The 26,936-nt window shown below is 40.9% G+C and overlaps 1 protein-coding gene across 2 annotated transcripts in view; it reads right to left on the bottom strand.

Annotated features, from left to right (window-relative positions):
- The window catches only part of LOC117400971 (complement C1q-like protein 4), a 45,290-nt gene extending 18,647 nt beyond the window's left edge, over nt 1-26,643 (bottom strand). The window contains exons 1-2 of one of the 2 annotated variants that reach the window (XM_059013454.1): nt 26,392-26,643; nt 24,461-25,764 (exon numbers count right to left, since the gene is read on the bottom strand). In XM_059013454.1, the coding sequence (XP_058869437.1) occupies nt 24,461-25,015 (555 nt within the window). In that variant the 5' untranslated portion in view covers nt 25,016-25,764; nt 26,392-26,643. Of the gene's footprint in view, nt 1-24,460 lie in introns of both variants that reach the window. The other variant, XM_034001337.3, reaches the window with a different exon arrangement.
- Nucleotides 26,644-26,936: the final 293 nt, after the last annotated feature.

The raw sequence follows: 26,936 nt of genomic DNA, 5'->3' as shown, positions 1-26,936 counted from the left end.
CTCTTTTTTGTAGGATCTAAAACTCAACATAGCTGCCCTGAACCTCGGAAGCTGTCTGCTGCTGCCTTCCCCCACTGTACGAAGCCTTGGTGTACTTCTTGACAGCAACCTTTGATGCCCACATCTCCTCCGTGGTCAAATCTTCCTTTTTTTCTACCTTTTCCTCCCGGATGTGGAGATACTTTGTCATGAATTTGTCTCCTCTCACCTCGACTACTGCAACTCTCTATATAGTGGTCTCCCGGCACGCACCATAAACCGGCAGCAACGAGTTCAGAATGCCGCTGCCAGGATCCTTACCAGATGTAAAAACGTGATCACATCACCCCCCGTCTTGCCCAGCTGCACTGGCTACCTGTAAAGTACAGGATTATTTTCAAAAATCTCCTGCTCACCTACAATGCCCTTCATCACACAGGTCCCGAGTACCTCCTCAACCTGCTGACCCGCTGTGTCCCTGCCCGCAAGCTGAGGTCCTCCGACTCTGGCCTGCTTGTTATCCCCAAGCAAAAGTGCACCACACTTGGAGAACGCTCGTTTAGCTTCATGGCTCCGACTCTCTGGAAGCCTTGGTGCGTGATGCTCCCACCGCCGCTCGCTTTAAATCAACTCTCAAGACCCAACTGTTCTCTCTTGCTTTCCATGCTCTTTTAGCCTGATATCTGCTATTAGCTGCTGTTTTGTTGCTAATATTTCATGTATTATGCTACTATCATGTATTATGCACTTTTCACTGTATTTAATGTATTATGCATTGGTTTTTTTTACTGTATATCATGTATTATGCATTGCTCTGTATTTAAAGTATTATGGATTTTCTTTTTACTGCATCTTGTAAAGCGCTTTGTGATGCTGGTCCACTATGAAAGGCGCTATATAAAATAAAGATTGGTTGATTGATTGATTGATATCACCATTAAAACTACATTCATATCCAAGTGCAATCAAAAGTTAGACTTAAATATATGAATATATATTTTACATTAATCATAGCATTCTGGCTATAAATATGATTGATTCATTCGGCATGTGATTTAATGTTTAGACAATATTCAACTTTGATTTAATTCAATGTTATCATATATCAGTGCTTGTTTCAACATACAAAAACAAATGACAAACCTTGTTGAAAGTAAATACCTTCTTTTATTAAAGTTACAAAAATAAGAGATTTCCATTACACGAGAGTAGATGTTTAAACTTCAAGCTGATTTGAACTCGGCTCTCGCCAAGATAAGCACCAACTAAGACGTAGCTTTACAGTAAACTAATGTGATCCATATGTGTCTACATCCATTTGCGCTTCCTTCCATATGATGATGTAGATATCCTTCTGTCTGGTGTTAATGGCTGAAGTGTAATGCTGGCTCCAGGGATCAGCTTATTTTGCCTCCCTTGCGCATCAGCACACACAACGGCTGCGATGCTGGCTCCGGGGATCAACCACAGTGCGGCCTCCCCAGCGCATCAGCATGACAACCGTCTGGATTGAACTAAGTAGGGTACATCTCTGGGGTCTTCAAGTGGGCATCTTCCATCCTCAGTGTTTCGTCGACTAGCCCACGACACCTCAAGAGGGCTCGACGGTGATTCTGGTGTCCCAGCATCACCCCCCTCTGTCCCCCACTCAACTCAGCCCAGCTTACTTTCCTGTACATCAGCGTTTCTTTCTTTCTATTGTGCTTGAGAACCCCAGCCAGAATCTTTCCGTCTCAACCACAGCCAGTTGCTGCTCCTCTCTGCTGCTTCAGATAAGTTCTTCACTGTGCAACGCAACTCTTGGCCACTGAATCCGACGTCTCTGAGAAACCGGGACGTCACTGGGTAAACCCGGACTCTCCATCCTCGCTGTTCCGCTTCAGTGGCTAGTTGAGCATACCTCAGTTTCTTCTTCTCATACGCCTCATCTACAGCATCCTCCCATGGCACTGTTAACTCTACCAGGTGAACAAGGTGTGCTGATCCAGACCACAAGACAATATCTGGTCGAAGGTTAGTGGTGGCAATCTCAAGTGGAAAAATAAGCCGTTGACCAACATCTGCCAGCATTTTCCAATCTCTAGCAGCTTCCAGTTGTCCTGGGCGAGGATTGGTTTTAACACCTTTTTTTGGTGGTTGCTCTCCTGGGCGGAGGAATGTTGTCTTTTGTGTGTAATGTTTTGATGGAACAGGTGGCAACTTATTGGTCATGTTACGCTTGTCTTCCAATGCTTAGGCCAAACATTGCAGCACCTGGTCATGGCGCCAAGTAAACCGTCCTTGGCTAAGAGCCACCTTACATCCTGTCAAAATGTGCCTTAATGTTGCAGGTGATGAACACAAAGGACATGAGGGATCCTCTCCTACCCAGAGGTTTAGGTTCTGTGGTGATGGGAGAACATCATATGTTGACCTGATGAGGAAACTGATCCTGCTATGTTCCATTGACCATAGGTCTTGCCAGCCAATCTTGCCTTGTTCCACACTTTCCCATCTCATCCATTCTCCCTGCTTGGCCTGGGAAATGGCCTTTATACACCTCATCCTCTCCTCCTGCTTTTGCACCTCGTTGACTACCAGCTTCCTCCTTTGAGCTGGGGCTGCCTTGTGCCATGTAAGAGGAGCTGAACTGAGACCAAGACCCCCTCTTCCATGCTGAATTAGATTGTAGATTGTAGTAATTTGTTTTCAATGTATAATCAAGTATTATACTAAGTATGTTCAAAACAAATTAACCATATATTCAGTTATAATTAAGATTGTAAATATATTTAACATTCAACAATGCATCCATATTAGATCATGTAATTCAATAGGTTAATATTAATTCATACTCAGTTTAAACAGAATTAATCATACAATCGATTTATGCATGTGACAGGCTAGCTGCAGGGATGACGTCAGGCCAGAAAGAAACACACACACAGGCAGTAGTGATGAGTGAAACTGAGCCACAATGGCTGCGCTCAGTACGTCTATTAAACAAACAAAAATAAAAGGTTGAACAAAACACAGGACACGGCAAAATAAATAGACAAACATAACGAACAGACACTAACAAACAAGGACCGTGCTGGTTCTCCAGCACCACGTAGCAATTGCTTCTTAATCTTTCTCTCCTCACTCTCTCCCATTCCTTCGCCCTGGACACACAACCACGAGTTAGTAAAATGTGCATCTATATATACTGTTGTGCCGGGATTCAATTACTAATAAATTATTCACTTGAATCCCAGCACGTGAACTAATTCTGTGCAACCCCGTGCTCACATACTATTAACTACTTTAAATGCACGTGAAGTGAAGTGCAATCCCCGTGTCTAAATACAATTATACATTTTAAATAACTCGTGCTACACACACCCATTTATATCCCGTGCAGCAATATCTATACACCAACATTTACACACTACATACAACATAAAACACCAAAATACACACAGGGGTGGGGCACATTGCCACAATGCACCATGGAAATTCATAAGTTATTTAGTTACCAGTCCTTATATGTGAAGAAAGTTGAAACAGTCTTGCAAGGAAGAATTATATAGCTTTCTCAGTTTGGTTAAAACATTTCAGTGTAGTCCTCTTTTGTGAAATAACTTGTCCTAAGTTATTCATTTTTACTTGATAATCACATTTCTATTTTCCTGATGTGATTTCACACAATGCAGTAGCCAAATAAATCATATACGTCCCATAGTTATCATTCTAATGAATTAATTAAACTTTAATCAATTTCCTGAATGACACATTATTAATTTTTTTTAGTTATTTAAGTAAAGCTTTTAATACACTATGTTTGTACATTTACGAGTTCACAAGAATACTTTTTTTTATAACAGTTAACATATATCGCCAGCAAAGCCAATGTATTTTAATTACAAACTGAACCATCTCCGTTGTCCACCAGATGGCAGTATTTATTTTTATTTTTTTTTACCAGATATCTTAATGAAAACACATTCAGAGACACAATGTCTTGTAAGAACTTTACATGGCCCGGTTATCAGTTTCAAGATACAACGTGTAGACAAAAATCTGTTTGAAGTTGGATATTTAGTTCTGATAACAATCTGAATGTTCTTCAAGTCAAGCCTAGCTGATCTTCACAGCAGGGATCTTTTTTAAAACAGTTCTCCCGATTTATAATCCACGTAAAAGTCTGGCTGACCAACACAGCAGGGGTTCAGCTTACAAATGGCATTCATGTCTTAGATGAAACTGTCAAAATCTCTTTTAGAAGTACAGTCAATGGTATATTCTCATTTAAGCAAATATAAATTGTACTTTATATATCACAGTGACCACCTATAGAGTTGAAGTAAAATCTCTTCAACCTGATTCATTGAGCAAGATTTGTTTTAGAAGAACAAAAACATGAAAAAGAAAAAAAAAAGTTGGTTCCATGAATTTGCTGCAAGACTTAAAGAACCAAGTTCCAGAAAGTTACAAAAGTGCATCTGCTGAGAAATGTGTTGAGCTTGTATGGACTACTGGTATACTGGATCCCCAATAAAAATAAAAATGAAATAGACAAAAGTGCGTGCCGGGGTACCTGCCTCACCTTCCCTTCCCTAAACCATGCTGACTGGAAGACAGTCAGCATGGTTTTAGGAAAGGGAGATCGTGTCTAACTAACCTGCTTGATTTTTTTGAGGATGCAACATCGACAATTGATAACTGCAAAGCACATGACATGGTTTATTTAGATTTCGCGCATAACAGATGAATTCTCAAACTGAATGCAGTAGGGATTCATGTAAATGCATGCACATGGATTAGGGAGTGGTTAACATGTAGAAAACAGAAAGTACTGATTAGAGGAGAAACCTCAAAATGGAGCGAGGTAACCAGTGGTGTACCACAGGGATCAGTATTAGGTCCTCTGCTATTCCTAATCTACATTAATGATTTAGATTCTGGTATAGTAAGCAAACTTGTTAAATTTACAGGTGACACAAAAATAGGAGGAGTGGCAAACACTGTTGCAGCAGCAAAGGTCATTCAAAATGATCTAGACAGCATTCAGACCTGGGCAGACACATGGCAAAATACATTTAATAGAGAAAAGCTTAAGGTACTCCACGCAGGCAATACAAATGTGCATTATAAATATAATATGGGAGATACTGAAATTGAAGAAGGAATCTGAAAAAGACCTAGAAGTTTACGTTGATTCAGAAATGTCTTTATCGAGACAATGTGGGGAAGCTATAAAAAAGGCCAACAAGATGCTCAGATATATTATTATTATTATTATTATTATTATTATTATTATTATTATTATTATTATTATTAAGAAGGGAGTGTGGGCGAGTAGGGTAGCCTATTGTAGATTTACTAGCAGTATTTCGAAAATGGACTGTACTAAACATTTTGACTGCATCATTTTATATCATTACCTGAAGGGCTGGATTTGAGCTCTGTTCGTAGAACAACAATAGAAGCTTACTTGAGTAATGTCATGTGAACTGCAGACATAAATCTCAGTGTTAAATATTTTTTACTGTGTTCATTAGCTTTTACTGTGATGCGGATGAGGGATTTGCACGGCGTCCTTCAGGGTACCACGTCGGGCTCCATATCTATTCAGAACACGATAGAACAACATTACTTTAAATAAGTCGCACGTTACAGTCCCATTAAAAAAAATACCATTTTTTAATTCTCAATTTTTGAAAATAATTGTGTTGTTGCTTGAAAGAGTAAAGTTACTTGAGAAATGTACTTGAAACTAAAAATACTTTACATAACCACTTCTGACACAGCACATATTTACTTACACAGAAAACCAGCAGGTAACCTTACAACTTACATAAAAATGCATGCAATGCCTAAAAAACACGCTCACTGAATGGTAAGCACCATTACGTTCTTTTGAAAATACCCCCCTGCGTCAGCAAGAATATTAATTCCATCAGATGAGAGCTAGGCAATAAAGACATTTTAACTGCAAGCAATTTCAATGAAAACGAGGCTCTGTTCAGCAGTAAACACACACCTGCCTAACCCTAACCCTAACCCTAACTCTAACCCACCAACACACACAGAGCTCCTGTACAATACTCTATACCCACCACAGAGCTAATTCTATACCCACCGACACACACAGAGCTCCTGTACAATACTCTATACCCACCACAGAGCTAATTCTATACCCACCGACACACACAGAGCTCCTGTACAATACTCTATACCCACCAACACACACAGAGCTCCTGTACAATACTCTATACTAACCACAGAGCTCCTGTACAATACTCTATACCCACCACAGAGCTCCTGTACAATACTCTATACCCACCAACACACACACGGAGATCCTGTAGAATACTCTATACCCACCACAGAGCTAACTCTATACCCACCGACACACACAGAGCTCCTGTGCAATACTCTATACCCACCACAGAGCTCCTGTACAATACTCTATACCCACCAACACACACACGGAGATCCTGTAGAATACTCTATACCCACCACAGAGCTAACTCTATACCCACCGACACACACAGAGCTCCTGTACAATACTCTATACCCACCACAGAGCTCCTGTACAATACTCTGTACCCACTGACACACACACACAGCTCCTGTATAATACTCTATACCCACCACAGAGCTAACTCTATACCCACCAACACACACAGAGCTCCTGTACAATACTCTATACCCACCGACACACACAGAGCTCCTGTACAATACTCTATACCCACCGACACACACAGAGCTCCTGTACAATACTCTATACCCACCGACACACACAGAGCCTACTATATCTCCCTAATCTGTACAGTACATATTACATGCATTCTGCTTAAAGTGCTTAATAATTCAATAGTCTGCTAATTCCATAGACTATTAAAGGCATAATTGGTCGTATTTATAGTCCTCTAATTTGCACATCTGTTTTCTCAATTGCATTAAATAATTTAGTCAAATGGACTGACTAATTAACAGGAAATCAATGGATAGATAGACAGGAATGTAGACAGATAGACACATGGTTTATCATCTCAGCAGTGATCCAATGTTACAGGCTGTTAAAATGTCAGCTCTGGTGACTGATAGACACACTCGCCAGTCTTCATTAGGATACATTCAAATATATATATGTTGTAGGAAAACCTGTTCCAATAAATACACAGAGATTTACATCTGCTGTGCGTTGGCATGAGAGTCATGCTGTCATACATTATAATGGCAATGCGTTTACCGTCACAATATACACTCCCAGGGAAATTAAGAGAACTTATGAAATAGCAATTCATGAAAAGTTATAACATGGTTGTATTGACCATGAACATCACTTACATTGTTAACATGAGAGCAACACAATATTCATACATTTCATCAATAAAGTATATTTAAGACAATCATTTTTGGATGATGTAAAATGTTTTTAAATTATTTTTAAATGCAGTGTGGAACATTGAGTTTCCGTTTAGAATTCTGGAACAATTCTATTCTGGCAGAAAATCTTTGGAACTACTTTAAAAACTGCAGAATGCAGCATTAATACATGGAAATGCAAGTCTTTGATGCATGGTTTATGAAAATGTGTCTTCTGTCAGTTTATTGTGAAGAAACTACAATGGCAGGTATTCAAAATAACAACAACAAAAAAACAACATGAGTCTGCTTTTCTGCTGTTAATGCCTGAAATACACACAAGACAATGTATATAGCTTTAACTACGATGTGACATCCTCTGCTTTATAGTTCAGTCAGTGGGGCAAAATACAGCCTTGACAACCCATTATTCTTGAATATTACGGATTTGGATATAATATTAGGATATAACAGCATTGCAAATCATTCTGTTAGATGTAGCTGAATTGCGCAGCATGTGATTGGAACAGGAAAGTGAAAGTAGTTTTTCTATTTATGTAACTTCAATATGTTAGTGATGTACTTTAGCTCAGGTATTGTATTCATTTCTATCAATTCATATGATTCATTAAACTATTAGGCTTGACCTGTTGTTAGAGAAATAATAAAATAAAACAATTGAGCCTGATTTTTGTCGCAGTTTATTATTAGAAGGGCCTGTGAATTAGGATCCAGCACAGAGCTGGAGGGGCTGCTGTGTTTAAATGAGAAACACTTTGGTTGTATTATAGAAATAGATGAAAACATTTAGAAGTGCATATGTCTATATTTTCTTTATTTTTCATATGATATACTTTATAGGGATAGCAGTGCAGCCACCACACTCTGAGGCCACCCAAAAACTTGAGAACCACTGGCTTAAATAACGTTCTCTCATTGGTAGCTTTAGAATACAGTGCAGTGCAGCCATGATGGCTGCTTATATAATAACTGTCATGAGGCACTGTGCAAACTTAAACCAGATACAGTATATAGGAAAATAAATTGAGAACGGGATTGAGAAAAATGAACAGATTTGAATTTGAAATTCAATTTTACTGACAAAGACCATTTGAGGAAAAAGTTCCAGAGTGTTAGGCTTTATTTTGTTATGAAGATTCAATTAAATTTGAACAAAACAGCATCATTGATACCAAAAAAACAAGGACAAAATAACAATGAATGGCAGCGTTTAGCAAGCCAGAATGGAGGCGTCCTGTTCCCGCGATAACGGATTTTGTCACACACTTCACTTCACTTTTATGGAGTGTGTGACAAAAAGTGCTTCAACCAAAAGGGCGATTCTGCACGTTTAAATGTATTTTTATTTTATTATACCATGTCACAAATGTATGTTTTATTTGAACCTTCGATACAGTACATGACAACAGCGTGCCAGTGCTTTACTGTGTGTTTCAAAGCTGAACACCAGAATCTCTCACTTATCAAGTCTCACACATACACTGTCGTTTGTTTCTACAGACCTGGATGCTGTGTATTTCTGTTTTGTATGCAGCGTTGTGCCTCATTGTTGTGTGGGGTACAAGGGCCAGTTAGTGTAACAAGACTGCGAGATTCAGAGCCCTGGCGATTAGTCACAAGATAAAGCAGAAGCACACATTTGTCATCTCACAGACTCTAATTGCTGGCTCCAGGGAATCCAGGGGGTAGGTCAGTGGTCTGAAGCAGAGAACAGCCATGTGCTGTGCATGGAAATCACATTGCTAGTTTTCTAGTGCTCTGCCTTACACAATCACACATCGAAACCTGGGAACTCCTCCATTTAGTTTACTACAAAAAACACATTTGGAGACTAACATTGAGCAGTGACACGTCAGTGCCATCTGTCCACAAACAGCAAAGTAAGAATAAACCATCTACAAAGGGAAGCCGCTCTTGGGCACGTCTTCCCCACTTGCTTCTTTGTTTAACTCAGTATGCCGTGTTTCATAAAGATCTCTCTTCATTCACTACAGCTATGGCCAAAGGTTTTGCATCGCCCTATAGAATGAACTAATCTTGCTTCATAAAGTCAAATTAAATGTTATGTTAACATATTGAATTACATACCACTTTGTAGTTTTCCATATACTTAACTAAAAATTGAAAAATGTGACATTTAAAAATGTAATCTGAAATACTGTACTACTATTAAGGTTTCCAGCACACTTTTTTGCAATATGCACTCCACTGGCTCCCGATCACCGCTCGCATCCAGTTCAAGACTCTTGTACTCGCCTACCGATGCCTTGACAATATAGCACTCTGCCTTTAATACACTTTAACTTACACTTATCTGCTCCCTATTTTACTGTATTTAATCCTGCATTTAACCCAACCTGTAGTATCTTGTATTTCACTTGCACTCGTATCTAACACTGATGTAACTATCAACACTGTTATCTGCTCTTGAACTGCCCCGATATCAAATCGTACTGTGTTTTGTATTTGCTTTTATTAGGACTGAAGTCATTATATTTTGTATCTTGCTTGTAATTGTACTGTAATTCTTGATATGGCCCGTGATTGACTGTTCAGATGACACATTTCTAATTGAAAAATCAAATTTAAAATGATTTTTATATAAGGATGAACGAAAGACAAATAATCTGACAGGGTTTATATTAAATCACACAGCCAGATTGTTATTGATTACTAATCAATAATTGTGGAAACAACCAAGGGAATGCTTTGTTCCCATTTTATTAATAAAGAACATAAAACTTTTAATCTCTACAACCTAAAAAGCCTGTTTGTTTAAGTAGCTCTTTGTTCTCTGAGTGACTAGCCTGGTGAGTATTCCTCGTTTTTAAAACAGAGCAGCTCTGTTCGCTTGGCTGTGTCAGAAATATTCAAAGCCTGTAAACACCTATAAATACACCAGCAGCAGCCTTGGACTGGCTGTAGCCCGTGCAGTGAGCCGGGGATACAGACTCTGGAATAAGCACTCCTAGAGCAGAGGCTGGCTGTAGCCCGTGCAGTGAGCCGGGGATACAGACTCTGGAATAAGCACTCGCAGAGCAGATGCTGGCTGTAGCCCGCGTGCAGTGAGCCGGGGATACAGACTCTGGAATAAGCACTCCTAGAGCAGAGGCTGGCTGTAGCCCGCGTGCAGTGAGCCGGGGATAGAGACTCTGGAATAAGCACTCCCAGAGCAGAGGCTGGCTGTAGCCCATGCAGTGAGCCGGGGATACAGACTCTGGAATAAGCACTCCTAGAGCAGAGGCTGGCTGTAGCCCGTGCAGTGAGCCGGGGATAGAGACTCTGGAATAAGCACTCGCAGAGCAGAGGCTGGCTGTAGCCCGTGCAGTGAGCCGGGGATACAGACTCTGGAATAAGTACTCCCAGAGCAGAGGCTGGCTGTAGCCCGTGCAGTGAGCCGGGGATACAGACTCTGGAATAAGCACTCCCAGAGCAGAGGCTGGCTGTAGCCCGCGTGCAGTGAGCCGGGGGATACAGACTCTGGAATAAGCACTCGCAGAGCAGAGGCTGGCTGTAGCCCGTGCAGTGAGCCGGGGATACAGACTCTGGAATAAGCACTCCCAGAGCAGAGGCTGGCTGTAGCCTGTGCAGTGAGCCGGGGGATACAGACTCTGGAATAAGCACTCGCAGAGCAGAGGCTGGCTGTAGCCCGTGCAGTGAGCCGGGGATACAGACTCTGGAATAAGCACTCCCAGAGCAGAGGCTGGCTGTAGCCCGTGCAGTGAGCCGGGGGATACAGACTCTGGAATAAGCACTCCCAGAGCAGAGGCTGGCTGTAGCCCGTGCAGTGAGCAGGGGGATACAGACTCTGGAATAAGCACTCCCAGAGCAGAGGCTGGCTGTAGCCCGTGCAGTGGGCTGGGGGATACAGACTCTGGAATTAGCACTCCTAGAGCAGAGGCTGGCTGTAGCCCGTGCAGTGAGCCGGGGGATACAGACTCTGGAATAAGCACTCCTAGAGCACAGACTCTGGTAATACCACAACAGCTTCTCAAAAGTCACCCCTCTCCTGGACAGACAACATGGAAAAGAGAAAAGGTCATTGCAAGCACAAGTTTTCAAATGTGATGAGCCGTACAGTCTCATTATAGTTCTTCTGCCAGGCCGCCAAATGTCATGAATTTACAGAGAGACACTGGGGCAGGTTCCATGGAAAAAGAAAAATAAGTCTTACCTTTTTCTCATTCTATTTTGGTAGTAGTTTCGGGTTGTGTCTGTTTCCATGTAGTTTTCTTTAAGCAGAGAAATTCTTGTTCAGTGCAAATAACCTAATTCATATTAAAATACGGGAGGCTATATTTAAATGTTTGTGTCTGAGTTCCATTTGGCCTTGCGTGACTTACTCATTTCATACAGATTTCTTGAACTGGATTTCCACAAAAAAAAAACCACGAGGGAAAAAAACAAACAAAAAAACCCAGCAGACGTAGCATTACATTATTATTATTATTATTATTATTATTATTATTATTATTATTATTATTATTATTATTATTATTATTAATTAGTCATTTAGCAGACGCTTTTATCCAAAGCAACAGAGACTATGCAACTGCTGCTGCAGAGTCACATGTCTCAGCCAAAGAATATAATATACACACGTATATATATATATATATATATATATATATATATATATATATATATATATATATATATATATATATATATACACAGTATATATATATATATATATATATATATATATATATATATATATATATATATATATATATATATATATATATATGTGTTGTTTGTGTGACATCACTGAGAGGGGCATTTAGTTTCTAAAAGGTGGAGAAAGTTTTGGAACAGCAGAGAGAAAAGACATCACAGCCTGCTTCAGAGAAACTTATAAGAAAGGTAAGAAAGACATGGAAAAATGCCGTCAATCCGGTGTATTCGACATAGATATATTAGGACATTTATTGGCTCATGGGTTTATATATATATATATATATATATATATATATATATATATATATATATGTATAATGTGTGTGTGTGTGTGTGTGTTTTTACAACATTTATAAATTAAGAAGCGAGTGGATATAAGCAGATACTATTTCATGATCCAAATGTATCAGGTACGTTTTTTTTCCTTATTACTGATAATAATGGAATGAATAACTAATATTTTATTTATAAATATTTATTTTGAGAATAATTGAGAGTAGTGTCCATTATTGCTTATAAAGACCCTGAGAATAAACATGTATTACGTCATGGAATCACTCAGGTGAAACAATGTCCTGTAATTTGCCCAAACATCAATATTGTTCAACACAACTTTCAGGAAGTATTATAAGGTCCCTCAAGTCATAGAATAACATGTTTGTATAGATGTATCTCTAAGCAGAATACACAATAAAAAATAGTGTGTTGAAAAATATTGTGTTGAAAAAAAAGTGAAAAGTTTGTATGGTTTCTGAAGTACTTTATAATGTTCCCCAGAGTGTTCTGAAAAAAATGGACACCATTTCCAAGATGCTACTATAAAAAATAAATTTTTAGTGACGTTTTATAGCAAGAGAGTCAAATACAGCCAAAAAACACCTGGTCCTGGGGGAGCATCCCACAGAAAATTTTTGTCCTGAAAGGGTTAATATGTTACAATGTTAAAATATATGCAGACCCCTAGAGAAAGCTACCATGCTGTATAACCATTGTATAAACTCAGCCAGTGTAGAATGGCAGATATATCTGTGTGTGAATGTGAGAGTGTGAGCAGGCAGTATGTAAAGGACAAACACTTGCGGGTTTGGGTCGGGTTGCAGGTCTTATTAAAGCGGGTCGGGTCTGCAGAATACGGTGCTACAGCGGGTTGCGGGTTCGGGTCGGGTCCTGTAGTAGCGGGTCCGGGTCGGAAGCAGGTCGTAAAACTGGGACCTGCTCAGGACTCATAATCTACTAACGGAGCTAAAATACCAGCACTGTAGGTTAATGATATAAAAATGATCCTGTCAAAATGTTTAGTAGAGTACATTTTTAAATATTGGTAGTAGATCAGGCTACCCTACTCGCCACCTTTCCCTCTACATATTATTATTCTAATAATAATAATGATAATACCAAGAAATACCTGAATCGCAATCCCGCAGTGACATTGCAGGGCTCTTGCCAGTAGGATGTGGTTATAATATTTTGTTGTTGTTGTTGCTGATGAACCAGTATATTAATTCAGCACATTTCTCAGTGCTGTCCACCGAGCCGTCTGGAATTATGTAGTGTATTAGTCTTACAGCAACCTGCTTTTAAGAATGGTATTTGCTTTTTTTAATTTAAATTTTTATTTTTATACAATTCTGTTTATTGAAGGTTTGTTATTGTTCAACAGATCAGTAAACAGCATTGGAAAGATTACAGGTGTCTCTAACATCCATGTTGAAAATAAAGACTGAAACCCTACTGATGTTATAACCCTAACACCCCCCCCCCCTCCCAACAAAGACAAAGAAAATAAATGAATAAAGGATGAATAAAGGGAACTTAATATACTAACAGAAATAAAAGAAATTAGCGCTGAAAAGAAATAAGGGAGGAAGGTCATCTGCTACCATTCCAGACAGAGAAGCCTGAGGAGGTTTCGTATGCTTTGTATTAACCCCAAAAAGAGCAGGGAGAGGCGCGGGGTCAAGAGGAACACTGAAAAATCTGAGAACGGGTCAAAAACACAGAGCTCCAGAAAGGGGTCAGCCTGGGACAGGACCAAAGCATATGAATAAGAGAGGCAGGGGCCTGTTCCATCTGTCACAGGATACATCCAAATCCAGGAAGATCTTAGACAATTTAAACTTTCACCAATGAATACAATAGAGAATCTTAAATTGTATCAATCCATGCGTAGCGCAGATGAAGAATGTGTACCCGAGGTAAAATAGACTTCTACTCGTCATCCTCAAGTTCCAAACCCAAATCCCGCTCCCACATGTCTCTTAAGGTGGATAATGAAGGTACATGCAAAGAGAGAGTATAGTCTTATCAATTTCAGATATCAATCCCTCAGAATTGGGCTTCAATTTGTGTGAGATTCAGGAGACAAGAGGGGAAAATGAGTTATTCTCTTACTGTAACAGGGCCAGCAGCCCTGTACAGTATTTGTTTGTTTTATTTTAGAACGGGGTCCCCCTCCGGCCGTGTTATTTTGTGTTTGTTTGTTTGTTTATTTATTTATTGTGTTTTAGGACGACGAAGCGCCGCGTGTATTATTATTTATGTATTTGTGACGGCGTAGCCGTTGATTATTAAACTCATGCAGAAGGTGGCCATCTCCCGAATTAATTAGGTGATTTAATTTGTTGCTAATCCGGAGATGGTCACCTGTATAAAAAGTCTGCAGCTCTCCAGCTCGTGGTGGTGTAGTAGGAGCGAGAGCAACGAGGGAGAGAGAGAGAGAGAGAGAGAGAGAGAGAGAGAGAGAGAGAGAGAGAGAAAGCTTTAAGTTTAAGAATAAGTCCAGGAACAGTGACGGCTACAGCTCAGCCTGACCTGGACCAGTTATTGTATTTCTTTTTTGTGTTCGTGACTTGTTTTTTTGTTTAACTGTTTATTTTGCTCGGTGAGCACAGTTTTCTCTTTTTTGTTAAAACATTTGGTTTATTTTTGTTGTATTTTGAATAAAGACGGCGCAAATGCCATTCACCCAACCTGCGGTATCCAGTTTCAGTTCCTGCTTAGGCCTGACGTCATCACACACGCCATCCTGTTACGTACAAAGTCCCGTACCTGCAGGTAACGGTAAAAGTGTGTGTAAGGCAGACTAAATTTCTGTGAGATCTGTTCAAATGATGCTAAATTATTATTAATAGAAAGGGAATGAAGAGATCTAAGACCATGTTCCTGCCAAATGTGGAAGCCACGGTCACTCAGAGAGGGTGGAAAAAGGTGATTTGCATTTATAGGGGTTGACAGGGACAACGATAATAGTCCTTGAGTAGTGTGTTGTTATCCCAATGGGCATGTACCACTAAGGGGTTAGTGTTAAATTTGGAAGTGGACAGAGGAAGGGAAGAACACGCCAGAGCTGGTAGAGGTGATAGTGTGCAGGAGGCTGCCTCTATTTGTGACCAGGCCGGACTATTCTGACATGAGTTGGATTGCAGCCAATATAACATATTCTACAAGTTGTAGTAATAATACAACTGGAAATTAGGCAAGGACAGACCACCCAATGGGTTTGGTCTTTGGAGGTACGCCTTATGAATATGTGTGGGTTTCTTATTCTAAATAAAGGATGTAATAAGCTGATCTAGTGTAGTTTTATTACTAAATATTTAGAATTGAAACCCATTTGCTGTGCTTTCCTGACTTTTCCTAAATATATTGTAACACAGCAGGGAGGGGGTTAATCCTCCCTGCATGGGAAAAAAGACATTTGTTTAATTTAATTGTATTCGGCTCATTGTTTAATTGTTTTATTAGTTTAATTATCACCCGCAACTGGTTAATTGTAAATTAGAGCCAGGTGCAGGGTTTAAAAGAAAGATAGCCAGTCTGTTCAGGGCTGCTGGGTAGAGCCCGCTTGCGAGGGTGTGCAGGCGTACAGAGAAGAAGGTACTGAGAAACTGTGAAAGGTTGCGTGTGAAAACTGTGTTTATTTTGTTTTGCTTTGTTGTACAGGGAAACAGCTTAGCTGTCCTGTTTGTAGTTAGGTTCCTGTTTGTGTAGTTAGTGCTCGTAAAGAGCTAGGTGTTTGTTTTGGTGTTTATTAAAAATAGCGCACCAGCGCTTAAAAATCAATTTCTTGTGTGCTGGGTCAAATTTTTAAAGGGGCAATGAACCCGAGTGGGTGAAGTTCATTACAATATGTACTAATTACCCTGACAAAGAAAGAATTGCATAGCTGCAAAAATTAGCGAGATAAAATACTGTTATACCTATTCCAACCAGGCGCTGTCAATTTGACCAATACATATAAAACATATTATAACAATGAAATGTTGTGGTATTATTTGTGTTTATCAGTCGGGACTTGCCGCCATGTATTGAAGTTTGATTATATCAGTCTGCATTCCTCAAGTGAGCGGTCTTCTGACATTTCTATTGTTTCAATGAGCCTCTGATAGCCCATCAATCAGCCTTGACAGCTCACAGCTGTCTGTCTGCACTCTGGTTACTATACAAGTCACTTGTTTTTTTTAAGAAATGTATTGTTACCCCAATACACATTGAAAATGGATCACGGAAGATGCAGGACAGCAAAGCAGTGTTTGGATTTACTGGACATTTTACCAAACAAAGATTCTGATGCAGCAGAGACAGGCAGTGACAAATCTGGCTCTGAATCAGACTAGGTTTGTGAAGATGAATATTCCAGCAGCAGTGACACCGAGGGCGCAGGAGATCACGTGGGTGAAGAAGCAATCATGAAGCCCACCAACAACTACAAGATGATTCCTGGTCAATGCCCTTGGAGGAATTAGAAGCTTTCATTGCACTAGTATAGGCCCGTGGAGTATTTGGTGCCAGAAGCCTGGGTTACAGTTGATAGCTGTGCCAAATGCACAAAGACTGTCAGCGGTGCACTGCATATTTTGAAAAGCGCAGGATCTGTGTGATTTGTGCCAGCTCTTAGACTGTGTAAATGATTGTAAATGAAGCCCATTCTGTTCAAATGTTTATTTGTCATTTCGATTATAGTCTGTGTATAAACGCATAGCTTTGGTTGCGTATATGTACTTTGTTATGTAGGCAATATAAACCCATTTATTTATTTATTTTCTTATACTTATTTACATCGTTTCAGTTGTACAGTTTTGTATGTACTTGATATACATGTATACAGACACATTATTTTCATATATTGTTGTTTTTAATATACTGGTCATGGTTGTTCTAGGTATGCCTAATAATTTGCTTTATTAAACTTTTTAATTGTTTTCAGCTCTTAAACAGTTGGAGATTTCAACTTAACTATAACATGTTATAAATAACTTCAAACCTGCACCTTTTAGGAGCTGAGGACTGGGGTTGAGAACCACTGATCTAGGCTAAAGCAATCAGCTATCTGGTGACCAATGATGAAGATTACAAAAGTAAGTGTAAAGAAGGGCTTTGTTATTTATGTATGTATTTATTGCAATGTTTTAATTATTTGTAGTAGCTTCAGTATCTTGTATAACTTTGCTATAAAACAACTTAATTAACTATAGAGCACTTTTTATGAGTCAAATGGCAATAATCTGAAACATTGAATACATGGTGTCACATAAAACAAACAAAAGAAAAACTCAGAATGAAGAGGTCTTGAAACGCCTCGTACTGTGTGTGTTTTTCCCCCTATTTGGTCAAAGCTTGCCAATAGATATATGTTTTTGGTCAATTGTACTGCTTTTTAGCGTGAGAAGACGATTTACCCTCCCCTTAGAGTCGTACAATGTTTTACACACGCGCTTCCTATAGTGCGTGGAATGTGCATGGAATGTGCGTGGAATGTGCATGGAATGTGCGTGGAATGTGGGTGGAATGTGTGTGGAATGTGCGTGGAATGCGTGTGGAATGTGGGTGGAATGTGCGTGGAATGTGCGTGGAATGTGTGTAGAATGTGCGTAGAATGTGCGTGGAATGTGGGTGGAATGTGTGTATTATTGACATGCAGTGGCAGAATTGAAACACAATATTACAAAACCATCACTACCTGATTAATTAAACATGTTGTATTACTGTTTATTTGTACAATATTTTACCGGGGCTAATATGAATAAGATCGGACAGTCGAGACTGGGCACTATATCGAGCATGTCTGGTACGGTACAGTGCGGTATGGTGTGGTACGGTGCAGTGAAGTATGGTGCAGTGCGGTATGGTGCTGTGCGGTGTGGTGCAGTGCAGTGCGGTGCAGTACAGTATGGTGCAGTGCGGTACGGTGTGGTGCAGTGCGATACAGTGCGGTACGGTGCAGTGTGGTGCGGTGCGGTATGGTGTGGTGCAGTGCGGTGTGGTGTGGTGCAGTGCGGTGTGGTATAAGAACATAAGAAGAACATAAGAAAGTTTACAAACGAGAGGAGGCCATTCAGCCCATCTTGCTCGTTTGGTTGTTAGTAGCTTATTGATCCCAGAATCTCATCAAGCAGCTTCTTGAAGGATCCCAGGGTGTCAGCTTCAACAACATTACTGGGGAGTTGGTTCCAGACCCTCACAATTCTCTGTGTAAAAAAGTGCCTCCTATTTTCTGTTCTGAATGCCCCTTTATCTAATCTCCATTTATGACCCCTGGTCCTTTTTTCTTTTTTCAAGTCAAAGAAGTCCCCTGGGTTGACATTGTCTATACCTTTTAGGATTTTGAATGTTTGAATCAGATCGCCGCGTAGTCTTCTTTGTTCAAGACTGAATAGATTCAATTCTTTTAGCCTGTCTGCATACGACATGCCTTTTAAACCCGGGATCATTCTGGTTGCTCTTCTTTGCACTCTTTCTAGAGCAGCAATATCCTTTTTGTAACGAGGTGACCAGAACTGAACACAATATTCTAGGTGAGGTCTTACTAATGCATTGTAGAGTTTTAACATTACTTCCCTTGATTTAAATTCAACACTTCTCACAATATATCCAAGCATCTTGTTAGCCTTTTTTATAGCTTCCCCACATTGTCTAGATGAAGACATTTCTGAGTCAACATAAACTCCTAGGTCTTTTTCATAGTTCCCTTCTTCAATTTCACTATCTCCCATATGATATTTATAATAAACATTTTTATTGCCCGCATGCAATACTTTACACTTTTCTCTATTAAATTTAATTTGCCATGTGTCTGCCCAATTTTGAATGCGGTCTAGATCATTTTGAAGACCTTTGCTGCTTCAACAGTGTCTGCCACTCCTCCTATTTTTGTGTCGTCTGCAAATTTAATGAGTTTGCTTACTATATCAGAGTCTAAATCATTAATGTAGATTAGGAATAGCAGAGGACCTAATACTGATCCCTGTGGTACACCACTGGTTACCTCACTCCATTTCGAGGTTTCTCCTCTAATCAGTACTTTCTGTTTTCTACCACTCCCCATGTTAACCACTCCCTAATCCATGTGCATGCATTTCCTTGAATCCCTACTGCGTTCAGTTTGAGAATTAATCTTTTATGCGGGACTTTGTCAAAAGCTTTCTGGAAATCTAAATAGACCATGTCGTATGCTTTGCAATTGTATGGTGCGGTGTGGTGCGGTACAGTGCAGTGTGGTATGGTGCGGTGTGGTGCAGTGTGGTACGGTGCGGTACGGTGTGGTATGGTGTGGTGCAGTGCGGTGTGGTATGGTACGGTGTGGTGCGGTATGGTGCAGTGTGGTATGGTGCGGTATGGTGTGGTGCAGTGTGGTATGGTACGGTGTGGTGCGGTGCGGTGTGGTGTGGTGCAGTGTGGTACGGTGTGGTGCGGTGCGGTGTGGTATGGTGCGGTGTGGTGCTGTACAGTGCAGTGTGGTGCAGTGTGGTACGGTGCGGTATGGTGTGGTGCAGTGCGATGTGGTATGGTACAGTGTGGTGCGGTACGGTGCGGTGTGGTGTGGTGCAGTGCGGTGTGGTATGGTGCGGTACGGTGTGGTGCAGTGTGGTATGGTACAATGCGGTGCAGTGTGGTACGGTGCGGTATGGTGCGGTACGGTGCGGTACGGTGCGGTATGGTGTGGTGCAGTGCGGTGTGGTATGGTACAGTGCGGTGCAGTGTGGTACGGTGTGGTGCGGTGCGGTATGGTGTGGTGCAGTGCGGTGTGGTATGGTGCGGTGCGGTGCAGTGTGGTACGGTGCGGTATGGTACGGTGCGGTATGGTGTGGTATGGTGCGGTGTGGTGCGGTACAGTGCAGTGTGGTACGGTGCGATGTGGTGTGGTACGGTGCAGTGCGGTATGGTGTGGTGCAGTGCGGTGTGGTATGTTGTGGTATGGTGCGGTACGGTGCAGTGTGGTACGGTGTGGTGCAGTGTGGTACGGTGCGGTACGGTGTGGTGTGGTGCAGTGCGGTGTGGTGCGGTGTGGTGCGGTATGGTGCAGTGTGGTACGGTGTGGTGTGGTACGGTGTGGTGCGGTGCGGTATGGTGTGGTGCAATGCGGTGTGGTGCGGTACAGTGCAGTGTGGTGCGGTGTGGTGCAGTGTGGTACGGTGCAGTGCGGTATGGAATGGTACGGTGTGGTGCGGTACAGTGAAGTGTGGTACGGTGCGGTGTGGTGTGGTGCAGTGTGGTACGGTGCGGTGTGGTGTGGTGCAGTGTGGTACGGTGCAGTGCGGTATGGTATGGTACGGTGTGGTGCGGTACGGTGCAGTGTTGGGGTGTTTTCAATCATTGTCTTTGTTTGCACCCAGAATGGAACGTTCTTTTTCTAGAATTTTGACGTCATCATACTGTCACCGCATGTGACAGGGTGGACGAGTGGTGAGGTCAGGCCAGAAAAACACAAAGGCAGTACTGCAGTTCAAACAGAGACGCAGCGCACCGTTTATTTAAATGACAAAAATAAATAAAATATTTTAACAAAAAGCACTTGCACACGAGCGAAAATAAAAGTTTATACAAAAATAATCACAAACACAAAAAATAAACAAAACCCAGGTCAGGCTGGGCAAATCGCCTTCACTGTTCCTAGATTTCAGTTTTTTAATTTCAATTCTCTCTCACTCTCCCCGCTCTCGTTCTCGTTCCTAACACCCCACCTGCAGTACAGAGAGCTGCAGGTTTTTTCAGGTGACCATCTCCCGATTAGCAACAATTACACAACTAATTAAACTCGGGAGATGGTCACCTTGTGCACTAGGTTTTTAAATGACTGTGGATGGGGCTTCCCATCCACGCTGCTAAACAATATCATAACATAACATTTGGCTACGCTGTCATATATAAATACATTTTTAAATAAATACAAATAAATCATAAAACACAAATATAATAATAATAATAATAATAATAATAATAATAATAATAATAATAATAATAATAATAATACAAAACAAATACAAAATAACACAGAGGCGGAGGGGGAAACCCTGTTTTATTTTTAAAAATAAATACATTTAAACAGCAGGGCTTTCTACCACCCTGCTACGCTGCACTATACTTTTCTAGAATGTGAAAATGCACGTGCCAAGTGTGGAATGCCTGGAGCGGTCAGGACAGTGCCAGTTTGGTACGATTAACATCGTCAAATATAATTACTTAGTATCAGTTTAAAGAGAAAGTAGCTTCCATTAAAATGTCTTCTTATTGCAATTACATATTGTGTCTTTTTTTAATCTGATAAAAGCAGCACCTGAACTTCAGTAAAAACTCTTCAACATCAAATAATGAAACAGTAGTTGGGTAATTGCACTAGAAAGCACACAGAATTCATTATTTTATTGTTATTTTTCAGTTTAATAATGAAGAGAACAAAGCAATCGCTATTTAAAATAATTCCGTTATAAAAACGTCGCAACTATAAAAAATATTTACAATTTTATTCCTATTGGAATTTTGTATAAATCCTATAAAATCCTAAAGATTATTTTTTGTATAAACTAATGTCCACCAAACCCATTTGTTGTAAACAGTAAATGAAAGTAACAAAGTGTGATTTTTTTAAAAATGTTTTATTTAGCGTTTAACAGCAGTATTAATAAAATCAGTATTAATATTAAAGAGCTGTTTAATTTCGATTGAAATCTGTTTAGATCAGGGCTGCACACATGTGGTCCGTGAGGTCTGGACTCCTCCAGGTTTTAGAGGCATTATTAAATAATGAAGTGGATAAATTGGTTCTGTGTACTTTAGGGTACAGCTAGAATAAAGATTAGAAGCTCTAAGGACCTTGAGAAACTGAATTTTGCACCCGGGTTCACATCAATAAAATAGACTGCATTAACTTTAGTAAGAAATGCAATAAAAATAGATTTACTCCGTCACAATTACATTAATTGCTTCTCAGCTTCTTTGCTGATCTTTATTTCTAAGCACTGAGAGACACATGAGGTTGGATACCTAATTATTTCAACCTAAATTGCCCAGTTTACAAATAAGGTGCTGTAATTAAAACAATCTGGCCATGTTCCAGTTCACATCTGGTGTTTGCCTCCCTGAACAGCTCGTTTTCATGTTCTGATATGCTGTACGGTCGAAGCGAAGGGGAGAGACTGAACTGCTCCATCACTGCAGGCACCAAGACAGCATATCTGTGCAATGCTTCTGGAAATCACTTTCACCATACCATTCATACCTGCAGATTTCAAACGGCACATTGGATATGCAACTGAAGTTTACCACATTTTAACCCTTGATACATTTCCATTGACTTCAGTCATTAACTCCAGTAAGATTATCATCTGTTTGACCAGGGGGTGTGGAATTGCTGATATGACTTTTCAAATCAAGAAACCCCCTTTATCTGTAAATACACACAGTTCTATAAATACCAGAGATTGAGGGCTGAATTGTGCATTTCTATGACAACAGGGTACAAGCCTGTAAAAGGAAAACACAGATCTACTGGTTATCAAGGGGCTGTGTGGTTTTACTTGGAATTAGGTATTTCGAATTAAAAAATGGCAGTCAAATTTAAATAAAATTATGAAAATTAGTTTTTGGAATTTCAAATAATAGTATAAGGTATTGTATTGATAACAACAGTTGCAATTAGTTACACTATACATACGTAACACAAGAAAACTGTAAACATTGCATCCTATTCTGTATTGTGGGTTATATTGTATTGTGAATATTCCAATACTGTACAGCAACTTATCTGACATGTAAACCACCTCATTTCATGTGTCTGTTTGCCAAAGTGATCTTAAAGAGTAAGTAGCGAGGAGTGTATATCGGTCTTATGTCTTTGTGTGTGATTACGTCACCTACCAGCCCTGCTGCTGCCTTCCCCCGTGCACGCTACAATACGTTTCTGACAGCAACTAGCCTACTACTGAAGTGTTAGAACATATATCCTTTTACAGCCAGTCATTTAGTAAAGCTAGTGAACTACAGAAATAATAAAAAAGGCAGGAAGGATGCTTATCAGGGGTGAGGTATAAAATACTGACTGGGCTTAAGCCACATGCATACTGTCAGTTTTTATTGAAGTTACAGCAGCACTGAAGTCAAATTTCAATTATAAAACAATGATAAAGTATAATAGGTTTAAAAGTACTGTGCATTTTATGGAAATGCAGTTGTAAGTGAACTTTAAAAAAGTATAGATTATCGCATTCTGGTCACAGCCATTTTTAACCACTAAAGCAAGGCGTCCTCAACATTCAGGGTATTGAGCAAATCGGAAACGCTGACGACTTGCATCCACAGTTTTCCCCCTGAAGCAACCCCTCCCCTCTGAACCCAACCCCTCCCCTTGAACTCAACCCTTTCCCTCTGAACTCAAAACCTCCCCCTGAACTCAACCCCTCCCCTGAACCAAACCCCTCCCCCTGAACTCTACCCCTCCCCCTGAACCCAACCCCTCCACCTGAACTCAACCCCTCCCCTCTGATCCCAACCCCTCCACCTGAACTCAACCCCTCCCCATGAACTCAACCCGTTTCACTTCCTAGGTCCCATTTCAGCTCAGCAGAGTGTATAATTATTGTACCCCCCATTTTCTCCCCAATTTAGAATACCCAATTACGTTCCCTCATTGCATAAATCCCCACACAGCTCAGGAGAACTGAAGGTCAGTGGGCATCCTCCGATCCCCGAGCCAGTCACTGCTTTATACACAGGAGCTCCACAGCAGAGATGAGCTACTGCCTCCTGGAGGACAAAGGCCAGCCCTGCAGCTGTCTGCTTGCACTCACCTGGCCAGTAGGTCCACTGCAGTGAGGTCAGGAGAAACCTGTGCTCCCCTGACTGTGTGACTCTCCCTGCCCACCACACCGCTGTGCCTTACCAAGGGAGACTCTCTGGGATCCCCAGTCATAATTGAAAATGATAATACAAGTTTGCTATAAAAACCTGCAAGACCTACATGAAATGATGAGCTGTAACCCCAGCCATTACCTTCAAACAGCATGAAGCACTAACTCAGAAATACTGATAGAAACAGAATACATTCAATGACTAATGCTTTGAATCAAGACATTGAAACAGGGAAAAAAGATGTTTGTCATTGAATGTATTCGTTTGTTTTCAGTATTCCTAAATGTAGTACTATTATAGTTACAGATCATGAAACACTAACCTGTCCATTCTTCTTCAGATCAGCCCACATGCTGGTCCCGTCTCCCCCTCTCATCAGCACATGGTAGGTGAAGTAATAGATTCCGGGCAGGGGGCAGGTAAACTTGCCCGTGGAGGGCTCGTAGTAGTTCCCCACATTGGTCACTACGTCATCGAACTTGAGCACCTCGTTGCCTTCGTGGGGTTTCCTTAGCCCGGCGTAGAAGGCTATCTTGGGGCTGTAGAAGGGAGCGATGTATCCTCCAGGGCCCGGGCCAGGGGGGCCTGGCGGGCCTGGCTTTCCCGGCTCTCCAGGGGGGCCCCGAGGGCCTGGGGGGCCTGGAGGACCTGGAGCGCCCCTGAACCCCGACTTGCCCCTGCGTGGATGCTCCTTCCCGCCTTCCAGGAATGACGGAGGGGAGACTGCGGCGAGTTCCTGGCTGGCCTCAGCCGGGCTCAGCGTGGTGTAGGGGTCACAGACCATATGGCAACTCCCTAGCATCTCGTAGTGACTGCCCGAGCCCGTCTTTGAGCTGTGCACCAGGAGAGGAATGGCGATCAGAAGGACCAGGATCATGGCCACTCCGATGGCCACGCCGATCACCCTTTTCCGCCGGGTCAAGCGTGAGGCAGCCAGGGCCAGGAAATCGTCGTCGCTTTTGGACGTAATGGTGCCGGCTCTGAGCTGCAGGGTGGAGAATCACACGCTGGTGCTCCAAGACACAGGGACAGGGAGAAGCACACACTGACCCTCCAAGACACACGGGCAGGGAGAAGTACACACTGACCCTCCGAGACACACGGGCAGGGAGAAGTACACACTGACCCTCCGAGACACACGGGCAGGGAGAAGCACACACTGGCCCTCCGAGACACACGGGCAGGGAGAAGCACGCACTGGCCCTCCGAGACACACGGGCAGGGAGGGAGCTCGACCTTGAGGGGATTGCACAGTGCTTCTTATCCTTGGGGTTTTGTTGTTGGGTTGAGTTGAGGGATTTCCCAGTAATAGTGTTTTATGAGGGATGTGTTGAGGCAGGCTGACTTGTACCTTGGTTGTTTGATTGTTTGATGAAATGATTTTAGTTATTTTCTTCTGATTTTATTTTCTGTTATAGTCTGTCTAGTCTCTTTTCAAGATCCAGTGTTTTAGTCTTTGATTTATTTTTCAGCGTTGTTTTCAAAAAGGAATGTAATTCTTTTTTAAATTCAATTTTCTTTAGGGTCCTAAACATTTCCCATAGTGTTAGTTCCTTTTTTGCTTGTAGTCTGTGTCTCTTCTGGGGTGTGTTCAACAACTTCACAGGAATGGTCAGATTTTATGAGCTTTAAAAAACACACACAGCCACAAAACCAAAAAGCAACAATTCAAAACCAATTCCTTCAATAAAGAAATACATTGATTCACTGACTGACTGATTGAAGGAATTTCGTGTCTTTTTTCTTTGTAGGTTTTTTAAATAAAATCTGAAAACATAAATCATTTATGAATAAAATAGAAGTCAGAAATATACGTCTAAATGTCTTTCTTGTTTCTTTCAGAAATTCCTAGTTTTTTATTTATAAGATTGATGGTATTTGTTTTTGCTTCTGTAGTTTTATTTTCTGTTTTCAGAAAGTCAATTTGTCTCAGAATAACGGTTCAGAAATATCTGTACGCCCTTTTATTTCCAAAAGAAAAAAACGACAATTCATTAAAGAAATGCTTTCATTTTTGTGTTTCTTGTGTATTAAATGTAGTTGTTAATTGAAGATTTGCTGTTCTTCCTCTTAGTCTCCTCTTCTGTTGTCAATTTAAAAAAATCTAAAAGTCAACTGCAGTAGAAGTACTTTTTTCTCTTTCTTTCTTTCTTTCTTTCTTTCTTTCTTTCTTTCTTTCTTTCTTTCAATAAATACCAATAAATAAATAAATAAATAGACAAATATATGCGTTGATTTCTTTTTTCTTTTTACCTTTCCTGGTTTCTCTGTCCCCTCCTCTCTCTCTCTCTCAGACCTCTTCTGGTGTCAGTTAAGAAAGAAGCTCTTTTTCACTTGCCTCTTCCTCAGTAGATTGGATGGTTCTCTCGCACTGTTTGCTCATTTGCTCTGTGTGCTGAAGCTCTGGTCTCTCTGGCTGCTGGGGCAGGTGTGTGTGAATCAGAGAGAGAGAGAGAGAGAGAGAGAGAGAGAGAGAGAGAGAGAGAGAGAGAGAGAGAGGGAGTGGGAGGGAAGAAGTGAGAGAGAAGGAATGGAACTTTTCAAATACATGCATGCTCTGTGATATGTGTTTAAATAAGTACCAGGGAGCAACAAGAGAGGGAGAAAAAGGTTTGACATTTTTTTAGTTTTTACATAAATGAATATACTCAAAGGGATAATATACGTATATATGTAAATATAGGAGGCAAGCAACAAGAGTGACAGTATGTGTTCTTCAATTGACGGCCCGCGGGACAAACCTGGCCCATGAGATCCTTCCGTCTGGACCGTCGGCTGTCAGCTGCAGTGCTGCCAGT

The sequence above is a fragment of the Acipenser ruthenus genome, chromosome 45 (assembly GCF_902713425.1).
Source record: "Acipenser ruthenus chromosome 45, fAciRut3.2 maternal haplotype, whole genome shotgun sequence".
Lineage (NCBI taxonomy): Eukaryota > Metazoa > Chordata > Actinopteri > Acipenseriformes > Acipenseridae > Acipenser > Acipenser ruthenus.
This window is presented reverse-complemented; position numbering and strand designations above follow the sequence as displayed.